Source organism: Hippocampus comes, unplaced genomic scaffold, assembly GCF_001891065.2.
Source record: "Hippocampus comes isolate QL1 unplaced genomic scaffold, H_comes_QL1_v1.1 scaffold45, whole genome shotgun sequence".
NCBI lineage: Eukaryota > Metazoa > Chordata > Actinopteri > Syngnathiformes > Syngnathidae > Hippocampus > Hippocampus comes.
Window position 1 is genome coordinate 3367777 of NW_017805783.1, and position 14068 is coordinate 3381844.

The 14068-nt window shown below is 40.4% G+C and overlaps 1 protein-coding gene across 1 annotated transcript in view; it reads left to right on the top strand.

Moving 5' to 3' along the window:
• Positions 1 to 14068, top strand: part of galnt9 (polypeptide N-acetylgalactosaminyltransferase 9) — a 97416-nt gene that overhangs the window by 33259 nt on the left and 50089 nt on the right. Inside the window, exon 5 of the mRNA XM_019885344.1 lies at positions 8738 to 8935. Within this exon, the coding sequence (XP_019740903.1) occupies positions 8738 to 8935 (198 nt within the window). The remainder of the gene's footprint in view (positions 1 to 8737; positions 8936 to 14068) is intronic.

Consider the following 14068-nt stretch of genomic DNA (forward strand, 5'->3'; position numbering starts at 1 on the left):
TCACCATGGGCTGGTAAGAGAAGGTCATGTTTAATACAAGCGGCCCCCGGGCTGCCGCTCTCTATGCACAGAGTAAGCACAGTACATGGGGCACAATCATCTCTGTAGGGGTTCCCAATTTTAGCAATGGTGACATCATCACATGCACTCGCCATGCACGATCGCTCCATTTTATTTATTTATTTATTTTTAAGAATCATTCGATTCTTTTAGTCAATACTATAAAATTCTCGGGCTGTATGGCACATCCATTCAAATCATATCTCAGATGCACAATGACTCTTACGAAAGGCTGCTTTTTACTTCGGTGTGTTCCAACTTGTATTTTAAATGTTTTGCATTTCATTTCATGAAACCATGACAGTGATTAGTCTGACAAACAATGACCTCTCAGCCATGTAACGTGCCAACGATTGTGTATTAAAAAAAAAAAAAAAAAAGTGTTCCTAAGAGTTTTTTGGGACTCTGTACACATCTTTGATGCGTGACTTAGAGAGGCAAGTGAGAACTGAATGGTGATGGTTCACAGCTTGTGTTGTAAATGAGCTAATGAACCGCTTTCCCCTTTACTTTTGGTGATGAATTACATCTTGTAGTCCCAAACTTGTATTGCGTTACAGGAATAATATTACGAAAAATATAATGAATAACTTACTCCTACTGCCTAAATGTAATATATTACTTTGGTAACGTTCACCCCCCAACACTGGCCTTTTATGCTTCTATATCAACCATTCACCTTGGACGTGTTCTCTACTTGACATGTGGTGCTGTGCCCTCGCACCGCTTCTGTTTTACATGCCAGGTTGCGTAGGAATTTTTTTTTTCCCCCTCTCTTTACAAGTCAGCTCTTTAAAATGTTATCTTCAAGGAAGTGTGTGAAAAATTCCCTGTGATTTTACCAGAAGAAGATGGGGAAGGAGTGAGAGGATTCACCAAAGCGGGAGATGTTTTTTTTCAAGACATATGCGTGTGTCGCTTTAGTGTGTGCATGTAAATGTGTGAATTTACATAATCTACTGTCTGTGTGCAGGCATTTTTTGCATCTCCTTTCTTCCCAAGGATTCACCTTCTCGAAGCAAAACCTATTTGTTATAATGGAAGGCGTCAGCTATTTATCATAATATGATTATTCACCATGACACATCCAGTGATTAGTAAGATGGATGGTCGCTCTGTGTTGAGAGTCTCCATCAATGACCTTGTGCATGTTGCCTGTGCGTATTGTGCCACCAAATATGCTGCCGACTTGCAGCTGCAGTGTTTTGATTCATTGACGTGGCATTCCCTTCCCGTTTGCTGTGTACTTGCATTAGAAATGCTGCCTGTTCTGTTACTGTTTAAGCTGACATCACTGGATTGAGTGTATAACCTGTTGGTTGGTCGATGAGAAGGTTTTCACCAGTTTACTCAATATGGATCTCATGTGCACTCAACACTTTTCGGGAAGAAGAAAAAGTTGCGATTGCTCTTTGTAAATACAGGTAGGGGCTAAACGTGCATTTGTTAACCGACAGGTGCGATCACAAAAGGAATACCGTTTGATGACATCATGTGCTGAACGGACTATGATCTAAGCATGTTTGCCGATGACAGTAACATGAGGACTCCTTCCATGACACTTTTGACATTTGCGAAGGAGAAAGGGACTGACATTTAACTGTAGACTGAACATCAATGGTCATTTCACACATGACCCCAATCAATGAGTATTACAACAAAGGACACCAAAACAAACGAAACACAGTACTGTACACCTAAACTATACAATGAGCCACGAGTCCAAGATCTCAATCAAACGTACAACAGGAATAAACAAAAGAAAAAGGACAAATGACCACATCTGACTTTTAAAAATATTTTTAAAAGCAATTCTGTTCGACAAGATCTTGGAGTTCAGTTCATTAAAACCACAAACCAAAGTGTTGTCTGTATATTTTGATTCAAAAAATATGTGGATTTATATATATATATATATAGGGAGGGAGGGCAGAATGACTCCAATGAATGTCTAACCGTGTTTACAACAAAAACTTAATGAGGCCTACCGATTTCCATGGAATAACAAACTACAAGCTAACAAGCTAAAGTCAATTCACGGAATTAAATATGACAGGCATGCGCGTTTCCCGCATGCCAGTCAGTCTTTTTTTCCCCATGTGATGTCTATCAGCTTTAGATTAAACTGTTTCAAAAGCATATTCTCCTGTAACTTATACTGTATAACATTGCTGCATCGTTTTCATTTCCCTGTGTGTCTTTCATGAAATGCTGGATGTAATTAAAACACATCTCATGAAAATATTTGAATATTCCTCATCCACATGGTATTGTGGCAGAAGGAGCATGTTGAATGCAAACAAGTCTTGACTTCCAGACTGCCGAAAAATCAAGTCACAGCTGCAGTATTATCAAATGTGTTCATATTGGTTGTTTGACTGCATACTTTTACAAGACATGCACAGTGTGCACAATCTTTTATGTCATGTTTTTCATGAAGAAGGATACAAACGGAAAAAGTGTTCAAAAATAAACTGCTTTACTCTATTCGAGCTTGCCAATAAAGCTACGCGAGAAATGTTGATACTTGAAATGCTTGACAACCCAACCATTCTTAATGCTGTCATGACATGTCACTGTCTAATCTGCTCTTTTTACAGTGGAGCTGAAATTCAACTTGGATCAGTATGTGAACAAACGTTACCCTGGCCTGGTCAAGATAGTGAGGAACAGCAAACGAGAGGGTCTGATCCGAGCCAGAATACATGGTTGGAACGCGGCCACGGCTCCTGTTGTTGGCTTCTTTGATGCCCACGTCGAGTTCAACATTGGCTGGTAAGAGAAGGTCATGTTTAATACAAGCGGCCCCCGGGCTGCCGCTCTCTATGCACAGAGTAAGCACAGTACATGGGGCACAATCATCTCTGTAGGGGTTCCCAATTTTAGCAATGGTGACATCATCACATGCACTCGCCATGCACGATCGCTCCATTTTATTTATTTATTTATTTTTAAGAATCATTCGATTCTTTTAGTCAATACTATAAAATTCTCGGGCTGTATGGCACATCCATTCAAATCATATCTCAGATGCACAATGACTCTTACGAAAGGCTGCTTTTTACTTCGGTGTGTTCCAACTTGTATTTTAAATGTTTTGCATTTCATTTCATGAAACCATGACAGTGATTAGTCTGACAAACAATGACCTCTCAGCCATGTAACGTGCCAACGATTGTGTATTAAAAAAAAAAAAAAAAAAAGTTCCTAAGAGTTTTTTGGGACTCTGTACACATCTTTGATGCGTGACTTAGAGAGGCAAGTGAGAACTGAATGGTGATGGTTCACAGCTTGTGTTGTAAATGAGCTAATGAACCGCTTTCCCCTTTACTTTTGGTGATGAATTACATCTTGTAGTCCCAAACTTGTATTGCGTTACAGGAATAATATTACGAAAAATATAATGAATAACTTACTCCTACTGCCTAAATGTAATATATTACTTTGGTAACGTTCACCCCCCAACACTGGCCTTTTATGCTTCTATATCAACCATTCACCTTGGACGTGTTCTCTACTTGACATGTGGTGCTGTGCCCTCGCACCGCTTCTGTTTTACATGCCAGGTTGCGTAGGAATTTTTTTTTTCCCCCTCTCTTTACAAGTCAGCTCTTTAAAATGTTATCTTCAAGGAAGTGTGTGAAAAATTCCCTGTGATTTTACCAGAAGAAGATGGGGAAGGAGTGAGAGGATTCACCAAAGCGGGAGATGTTTTTTTTCAAGACATATGCGTGTGTCGCTTTAGTGTGTGCATGTAAATGTGTGAATTTACATAATCTACTGTCTGTGTGCAGGCATTTTTTGCATCTCCTTTCTTCCCAAGGATTCACCTTCTCGAAGCAAAACCTATTTGTTATAATGGAAGGCGTCAGCTATTTATCATAATATGATTATTCACCATGACACATCCAGTGATTAGTAAGATGGATGGTCGCTCTGTGTTGAGAGTCTCCATCAATGACCTTGTGCATGTTGCCTGTGCGTATTGTGCCACCAAATATGCTGCCGACTTGCAGCTGCAGTGTTTTGATTCATTGACGTGGCATTCCCTTCCCGTTTGCTGTGTACTTGCATTAGAAATGCTGCCTGTTCTGTTACTGTTTAAGCTGACATCACTGGATTGAGTGTATAACCTGTTGGTTGGTCGATGAGAAGGTTTTCACCAGTTTACTCAATATGGATCTCATGTGCACTCAACACTTTTCGGGAAGAAGAAAAAGTTGCGATTGCTCTTTGTAAATACAGGTAGGGGCTAAACGTGCATTTGTTAACCGACAGGTGCGATCACAAAAGGAATACCGTTTGATGACATCATGTGCTGAACGGCATATATATATATATAAAATTTTTTTTCATTTCATTCATATATCCATTTTCCCATCCGGTTTATTCTCACATGGGTCATGGGGGGTGCTCGAGCCTATCCCACCTGTTTTCGGGCAGTAGGCGGGGGACACCCTGAACCGGTTATCAGCCAATCGCAGGGCACACAGAGACGAACAACCATCCGCGCTCACACTCACACCTAGGGACAATTTAGAGTGTTCAAGTGTTGATTTGGACCTTGTCTCAGTCACTTCCGAACTTCCTGACTGCAGAAGAACCATGAGGAAATGATTTATCGTTCATGCAAACCTCTGTCCAGTTGCTATCTCACGTTATTAATCACTACCCAAGTGACTTTTTTTTTTGTGCACCCTTTGCAAATGGCGACCCTCCTATACCTCAGTGAGGTCGAAAACCATGTGGTCCTCACTCAGCCATTCAGAAGAGATCACCCCACATCACAGATGACATCACTGTAGCATTCAATCAATCAGCAGAGACCTGGAGTGCATCTAATTTTCCCTTTCCACTGAAGCTGGAAAAAGGGCGCTAAAGGAGCCTAGCTCACCGAACATTTCTATACTAAACTTCTAAACTAATCATGGTAGGCTGATGAAACTTACATTTTATGGTTGAATAGTTGTGCTTCGGGCAACACTGTGTTTGACTGGTTAGCACGTCTACCTCACAGTGCAGAGGGGCAGGGTTCGATTCGGGCTCCAGCCTTTCTATGTGGAGTTTGCATGTTCTCCCCGTGCCTGTGTGGGTTTTATCTGGGTACTCCCATTTCCTTCCACATTCCAAAAACATGAATTGCAGGTTCATAGAACACTCTTAATTGTCCCTAGGTGTAATTGTGACCACGGATGGCTGTATGGGTATATCTATGTGTGCCCTGCAATTGGTTGTCAACCAGTTCAGGGTTTACCTTGTATAGTCAGGGCATGCTCTGTCAGTTGTCAGCAAAACGGGTGTCCATCACTGACGGACTGAGAGGTCTGTCGCTACATCAAACAGTGACGATTACAATGACAGACAAAAACCCCTCTCTGTCATTGCTTAGTCTGTAATTTTTTCCAGTTTCCCATCATTCATCAATCATCAGCAAAATGGGTGTCCATCAGTGATGGATGTTTTGTCAGTGCTGGTTACAAGCATGCTTATCGTTGTAATACAACTATGTTTATTTACCTTGACGAGACAATGGGTAGGTCTAGTACATTACTGTGAAGCACCACATCCATCCATCCATCCATTTTCCATTCCGCATATCCTCACAAGAGTCGCGGGGGGTGCTGCAGCCCATCCCAACTGTCTTCGGGCAGTAGGCGGGGGACACCCTGAACCGGTTGCCAGCCAATTGCAGGTGAAACACCACATAAAATGGAATTGAATCGTGGCAGGAAAAGTAACCACAGGTGTTGGCATGTTTACATAATCTCTGGTTATTCATCACTGAAAGGGATTCACTTCTTTTGTATTATGGCTCTCAGTGTGATTTTGTTGGACGTGGATGAATGAACCTCTCAACGTTGTGTGGATGAGACAGCAGATAATGGAAGGGAATGACACATGCAGACTGATCTGTTCAAACCGCAAGTCCTCATTTCCAGAACGTATCTTATGTTACATCCTCACGGGTTCTTGTGGTGGTGAAGTTGCCTCTTGGCTCAAGAGCTGTTTTTGGTTCACAAGGCTGCTTGAAGATGAATACAAGATATTAACTTATAACCTCATAAAAAGTCAGCAACGTGATATTGATTATTTCAAGTTTAAAAGGTAGTTGCATTCTTCAGTTGGCACAGGGTCTCGTTCTCTCTTTATTTGATAAATAGAAGGGAACAATCTGTCAACACTGAACATTAATCACAACAGTAACTTTGAATAGACATCTTTTTTCATGTCTGTGTGTCGACTATTAGACTGGACAGTTACTCCAAATTTTAGCCAAAATGGTCTTTATCCTTGCTGATTTCCATGCTATAAAATGTTTATCCATTCCATCTTGTAAAATTTCATGGTTCCTTGACTTTTTGTCATGAAGCACTCAAATAATTTCTTTTTGTCGTATTTGCGCCCATCTTCCTTAATTGCATATATTCTCACATCATTTATCAACAGCAATTTTTTCATTTCAGATCTCTTGGTAAAACGCGAACAATACATGTGCTTCGTATTTCCAAAGATCACAATATTGCTTGACTCTCCTTTGTGTATCCAATAAATTTGCATTCATTGCAAGAGGCTTTCATACATTTAACCAATCTGGAGCAATTATAAATTTAGAATCTTGCGAAAAGACACTTAAGGGTGTCCAACCTGAAGTCTTCGTAGTGGGAAAGTCATATACAGGCAGTGTTATTTTTACCAAGCTCATTCAGAACCTCAATATCGTTTTCTCTTTGTGCAATTCATATTGTGCTTGAACCAAGCAGACAAATACATGAAGGTTAGGTCTAGCATAAATAACATACATTCAAATGTATCAACAGCTCATTAAATGTTGCACAGTCCAAATCTTAATCCCCAAAATGGCTATCCTTTCTTTATACGGGAGACTGCATTGATGTCACATTAGAAAGTATTGGTTGATGAGTGATTGTAAAATGCCTATCATTTGTAGAAGGGGCATCATTGTTTTCAACCATCTTTATCAAGTAATGTATTTAGAATAGCTTTTGTTAATCATAATAGCATATGCAATTCAACTGGTCTATTCCATTGGCAATCTGAGCCCTAACCTCTTGTGAAAAGTAGCAGTTTTGCTTGGCCAAGACGAATGGGTCCCACTGAAGAAAAGTAGATGAGGCGAGAGAGCATAAGCATCAGGGTGAACAGAGGCAGTGGGTGGAAAGAGAGAGAAACTGCAAGTGTGGGAGTATCCTTCAGAGACACATTCATCACGGTATAATTGTAGCCCCCTTTTATAAATTTAGAAGTACATCACATGACAAGCTGAGTGTATTAGGACTGGCTTTGAAGATATGGTGGATGTTATCTCTGAGCATGAGAAAGACTCTTCTCATGTACCACTGGCAATGATTTCATTGTGACTGTAACATAAAGACTAGTGGTTTTAGAGCCGAGGCTCTTATTTGGTTTTTAGCACAAATACACATGAGGAGCCCTGCACCTCACCGATAGAAATCAGTCAACCATAAATGAGTGAAATTCTAAATGAAATGTATAATAAGATTTATTCATTAGCTTCACTGCTGCAAATTATGTGTGAATGAGCGTAGCATGCAGTATATGGATGGACGGGCGGACGATCGTCATCTCATTGAAGCCTTGGGAAGCAAGCAAATTGAGGCACTTAAATTTGCTTGTGGCCACAATTCAGCTTTCTTTGTTTATGAAATTCCACAAAACCTTTTTGAGGTTGAGATTTGAAATGTCCCCTAAATTGACTTGTAAAAAGAGCCTTGAATTACTTAAGCCAAAGGTGTCAAACTCGAGGACCAGGGGCCAGACCTGGCCTGCCACCATTTATGTCAACTTTCACACACACACACACACACACACACACACACACACACACACACACACTGTGTGTGTTTGCGTGTGTATTCCTTTCTTTCTTTCACAATAATTACATAAAACAGGTACAAAACCTTTCAGATGAATGTTGTGATGAGATTTGAGGCAAAATAAACAAACTAGTGGTAGCAAAGTAAGCTTCTCTTCTCATTGTGCGCTTCTTCAGAAAGCCTTGCTCTTGTCTCTCAACAAGTCTCAAACGGGGGATCATCTTGGCATTTGTTTTCGTGTGCAGGAGATTTGAAATCTGGTTTTATTTGTTGACCTGTGGAAAATTCATTTTGCGAGACCTTTGCATTATCAACAGTCAAGGGAAATAATCTGGCAGTTGTTTTGGATGTTAAATAACACTGGTTTGACAGGCTGTAACACTGCTGGGAACTGAGCACAATTCATGTTGGCAGAGAATTAAATGCGAGATGATATCTGCAGCTGTGTGTAAATGCTCTCAGTGTAATTTTTTTGAAGTTAATTTTTTAAGTTATTTCATTCACAGATGTGCAAAAATAAACTGAGCCCACCTATTATCACACAATGTAGTGTAATTTCATTGTAATTAGTTAAAAAAAATTGTGTGGAATAAAACTGAAATGATTTGTAACTAATGAGAAAACAGTGCAATGAAGGTCAAATCTTTGGACAACCTTTCTCAATCTTCTGAGGGAAGAAAACTTATGTTTCCACTAGTACTTTACAGGGAATGAATCTCTTTCAAACATTTCTAATTCAGAAGTCTCATACCTGTTGACAAAAGCGGTGTTGATTTATAAATTAATCTGTGATTCTATTCTTTCCTTTCTTTCTTCCAAAGGGCTGAACCGATTCTAACCCGAATGAAAGAGGATCATACCCGCATCATTTTGCCCGCTATCGACAACATCAAATACAACACCTTTGAGGTACAGCAGTATGCCAATGCCGCCCACGGCTACAACTGGGGGCTGTGGTGTATGTACATCATCCCTCCACAGGAGTGGCTGGACAAGGGCGATGAGACGGCTCCTATCAGGTGAGCACCTCAGCAAGTGAACAACATTCATAGTAGATGAGGATGTCTGATTAAATATGGATAACTGGAGTCTGTCACTTATTCATGTAGATACCCATCAAAGTAAGATCCTTTTCAGACCGATGTGCCGACCAAACACACAAATAAATAATGTCATTTAAAAGTCATTACTCATTACCATGATAAATACAGTTAGTCGTATGCAGAATCACAAGGCCACAGCAATACGGCATCATTAATGTACTTGGATGGCATCCAAGGGCCAACTTGGATCACATTGTGTTGTAATCCTTAAATTGGTTATGCGTTCTTTGTAAAATAAATAAATAAATAAATTACATTGAATTTAGCTGAATTTAGTGTGGGAGTTAACACAGCTGGCTTCTTACCCAGGCAATGGAAGCGGCTCCCCTCATTCCCTTTTAATTCAGCGCAGGTGGAGGTGCACGTTCTTCATGGTGGAAAGACTTGCTGGGATCCATACAGGATATCAGCATGCACAAAGCACATTTAAAAGGAACCACAAGATCTCCACCTTGATGATGTAAAGTTAGCCGCTGTGAAGTAGGCACTTAGAAACCGCATTCTACCCCTGATTGTGCATCCGTGTGTAACAACCCAACCCATAGTTAAGTCATGGTACTTTTAAAAATATATTAAAAATCATCATAGTAATGATTTGCCATTGAATTGATTTCTACAATGATTCAGGGATTAATGTATGCTGTCATTTTATTTAAGAATGAAATACAATAACATCCCCTACCAATGTTTGCCGAGCATTTGATAACTTCAGAATTACCACTTTTTAAAAAAGTCATTGGCGCCATAATAAAGTCACAATCAATGGTAAAGGTGAAGATAGACATCTAGGAAGGGAAAAAAAATGGAAAAAGTGACCGTATTATTTATTTTTCTTATACATCCATTCGATTCTGTTTCAGGTGTTTTGATCCTCGATTAGTTGTTCTGAACAGTATGAACATAATCTAGGTCAATCTTGTGATTCATAGACATGCATCATTCCACTCACGCCCATAACAGTATGGCATGGCTTGGTTACCATGGCAGCATGTCAGAACCGTTATTGACATGGATGCTCAGTAGATGCATAAGCATCCCAAAGCAAAGAGATGCACAACTGGATTACACATGATGCTTTCAGTCGTTAAATATCACGCGTACAAATGGAACAAGCGGGGTTCCGGATAAATGCACTTCCTTTTAATAGTAGGTTATTATAGGACACTTCTCTGAGTAAAATATGGTTGAGGATGAAAATGCAGCCGTGCTCTAGTTCAGTGATTCCCAACCAGTGTGCCATGGCACATTTGTGTGTCGTGAGAGTTCATCAGGTGTGTCGCCTTATCCAGTGTCAGTTATCAAGATGAAAACTATTTATTTTCTATTAAAAAAATATTCTTGTGACTTTATCTTGGCAACCACCTTTATTAACAGGCAGACGAGAATGCTCTTCCACTAGATGACAGAAGGTACACAATTAACCGGTGTATCCACTTTTTGTGAATCATTTCGCTAAGTGGTATGCCTTGACATATTTTCCGATGGGGAAATATGTGCCTTATCTCAATAAAGGTTGGGAAACTCTAGTTAACCTTTTGGATCTGAAACATAACGCAGAACAGAAATGCAAATAGTATTTGGGATTTATTTCAGTTATGTCCCATGCACACCATCATTGACGTACAGTGATCCCTCGCTACTTCGCGGTTCGTTTACCGCGGCTTCAGTGCATAGCGGATTTTTTCAAACATAAAAAAAAAAAAAAAACTTTTTTTTTTTTTTTTTTTTAAATATACATGGAGTACAGTACTGTATATGTTGCTCTGTGTGACTCGCTGTTGTTTTGCAGCTTCTTGCGGATCGTTTGCAGACTTTTTGCGGACTTAAAAAAAAAATGTTTTTTTTTTTACCTGTATATGTTAATTGGTCGCTACTTCGCGGATTTTTGTTTATCGCGGGTGGTTTTGGTCCCCATTAACTGCGATAAACGAGGGATTACTGTATTCATTGTAGCATAGCTGCAGTCCTGTGCACCTAACATTACTTTCGGTAAGGCTGTGGACTATTTCATTTTATTTTTGTTTTACTTTAACGTTTGTACTTTACTCACAAGCTGCTTATGGACAGTTTGCCTCAAGGGCAAAGCGTTTCAGCTGTGTGGATTTCTATTGGAAATCATTCGCCCACTTGTTCCGCAAGGTTTCTTCCCATCAACAACAGAAGCTGGGTGGCCAGTCAAAGCTCATTCTCAGTGCCCTCTCTGGCCGTTTGAACACCAGAGACAGAAAGAGGTCACAAGAAAGTACAAGAACAGCATGCTTGCGGTTATTCTTCTGATTATGTGCAAGACAAACTTTGAGGTCCCAGAGGTTCAGAACTCTTAATTTAGTGTGAATGGCTAGACAGATATTTGAATCGTTTTTTGTATGTAAACTGTTTGTCACCTGAGATGAAGGGAAAAAAAGTATTTAAAAAATGAGCCCACAATGCCGAAAACATCTGGAGAACAATAAAAACGTGCAATAGACATTTAAAAAAAGCTTTCATGTCTAGTAGCAAGTTATGGAAATGTAACTAACAGTAACAAGGAGTTGCACCAGTTACTACTACCAACATGACAACTAATATTGCCTTTACCAGCCGGGACCAAGACTAAAAAGGAGCAGGCTTGGTAAATCGTGAGCAAGGATGTTGGAGTACCTTATGAGGGCATGTGTGTGTGTGTGTGTGTGTGTTTGGGTGGGTGTGTCAGAGGAGAAGAGCCCCTCCTGTCAACTCCAAGAAACCCCAGTGTAGTCACCTTGCGTGCAGACACAGGCGAGACAAGCATCACATTGCGATATTTCACATTCGCTCTGATAAGTGAACCACTTCTCGAGCCAGCCAGAACTATACGTCATCCATGACGTCATTTCCCTGTAAACGAATCACACTCCGATACGTGCTTCAGAAATTCCATTCTGGGTTGTTCGACATGCGGTTCGAAGCCTCAGCACATTTTAACTAATCACTAGCTGATTGCAGTGTATTTAGCAAGGCTTCATCCATTGTCCGCTGCATGAGAGAGCCAAAAGAGCAGTAATTTGCTCCGCCACATGTTGAATCCCAGTCCACTAACCACAACCCCTTGTTCAGCAGCAGCCCTACACGAAACCCTGAATATGTCTGTGCCCGGAAGTCTTTCGTGATAAATAATGTGTCTGTATTTCAACAAATCATTGCTCCATGCCTGACAAAATACCTCAGGTTTAATAGGTTTAATCGCATGGCATTTGAGCTCAAGCTTCCGACATGGATACTCGGTCTTATCTGAGAACTTGTGTGTCTTTTAGTATGCGTTTTTTAATTGGTGGTGTGACATGTCAAAGGTGGTACAGAGAGCCACATGGAAGTTTTTTGTTACGTTATGTATAGTACCAATATGAGATGGAAGGGAAAGAATAGCTGTGGGTAATAAACAGCGCAATAGCAGTTTAAAAAACGTGTAGCGTTGGTCATGAATGGAATGACGGCAGCGTGCCAAGACCTCACATTTGTGAAATGGTCAGACAGCAGCACGATAGGATCCCCTGGGTTGGTACCAACGCTATTATTATGGGCTGGTTTAGGTATTTGCTGCCTGAAGAAGTCAAAAGTATTCATTTATTTAACCTTTACTGATCCAGGTGAGGTGATAGAGAACAGATTCTCATTTGCAATGCTGACCGGACTACCAGACATCGTATTAAATATTGTCTCATATAAATATTAAAGTCATGCATGATTAATATATTATCTCTGTGGGTCACCAAGTCAGCCACAAATTCAGAAAATTCATTTCAAGAATAAAGGCCAAGGGGACGGTAGTAGTTGCTGCTGAAAGAGAAGTCCAAATGATTTGAAGCTGTTGTTAAATGTAGGACTGAGTTTGAAACCAGATTCAGAGATGAGGGCCTATCTTTGAAGTGCACGCAACATGTGAGCTCACAAAGTCTATGGGAGATGCTTCATTTAATGGAAAAATTAATTTGATTTTAACCAAATCAGAGAAGGGGACACAGGGGGGATTATCCGCAGGCAGTCAATTTAGGGTGGGCAGACAAACAAGACAGGTGGGAAACCTCACATCAACAAGCAAAGGACTGGAGGTGCTTACTCAAGGTAGACTTTCTAGCGAGACTACAAGGCCTTGCTATGTTGTTCTTTGAAACCTCTAATTGCCTCTTTCTTGAAACGTTACAGCCCACTAATTATATCAGCGAGTGTTTTTAGCCTGTCCCTTGTGTCTTAACTTGTTTCGCATCAGCTCTCTAGTTGTGCATCTCATTGTTCGGTAGTCTGGCCCAGGTATACACAGTTAACAATTTACACAGTAATTAAACAGTAATTTTCAGCTTGATGTCATAGGTGATGGAGTCACCTGTGATAAAGGTGTGGGGAGTCAGAAGACTGAGCTCGAGTGGGACTCGTTGAAGTGGTGAATCTGGTATGCTTCTTAACAGGCTCTTTGGTGCTAGCAGGCTGCGTGGGGCGATGCGAGTTAGACGAGTAGGCTGGCTTTAAACTATGCTGTCAGGTCTGCACGTCACATCTACGGGTATCAATTTATTCTCCTCTTGCTGACAGACACATCCCTCTAGCAGGTACAGTGAAACTCCTCTACAACGAAACCTACATGGGTGAAAATACCACAGCGACCTCTACTGCTTCGTTTGGAAACAGCAACAGCAACCACCACACTGGTTTACACATGCGCAGTAGTCCAGGAAGTATTTGTTACTGTTAGTTTCAGACGCAGCACGAACGTTACATTGCTAAAATGGCTCCGAAACTGACCTTTGCAGACCAAGGAGTTAAGAAAAGAAAAACATTCACGCTTGAAGACAGGATAAAAATAATAAAAATGAAAGACGGAGGAAGCAAAGTAAAAGACATTATGCAAGAAATTGATATAAGTGAAAGTGAATTTTGCAATTTCCCGTTGTTTTCTTTCTACACTGGCTATATGAAGTGTCAAATAAGTGTATGCTCATATTTATGCACTACGTATTGGAATATAAATAAAGAGTACACACATACGTTTTCTGTGTGTGTGTGTGTGTGCGTGTGTGCGTGCGTGCGTGCGTGCGT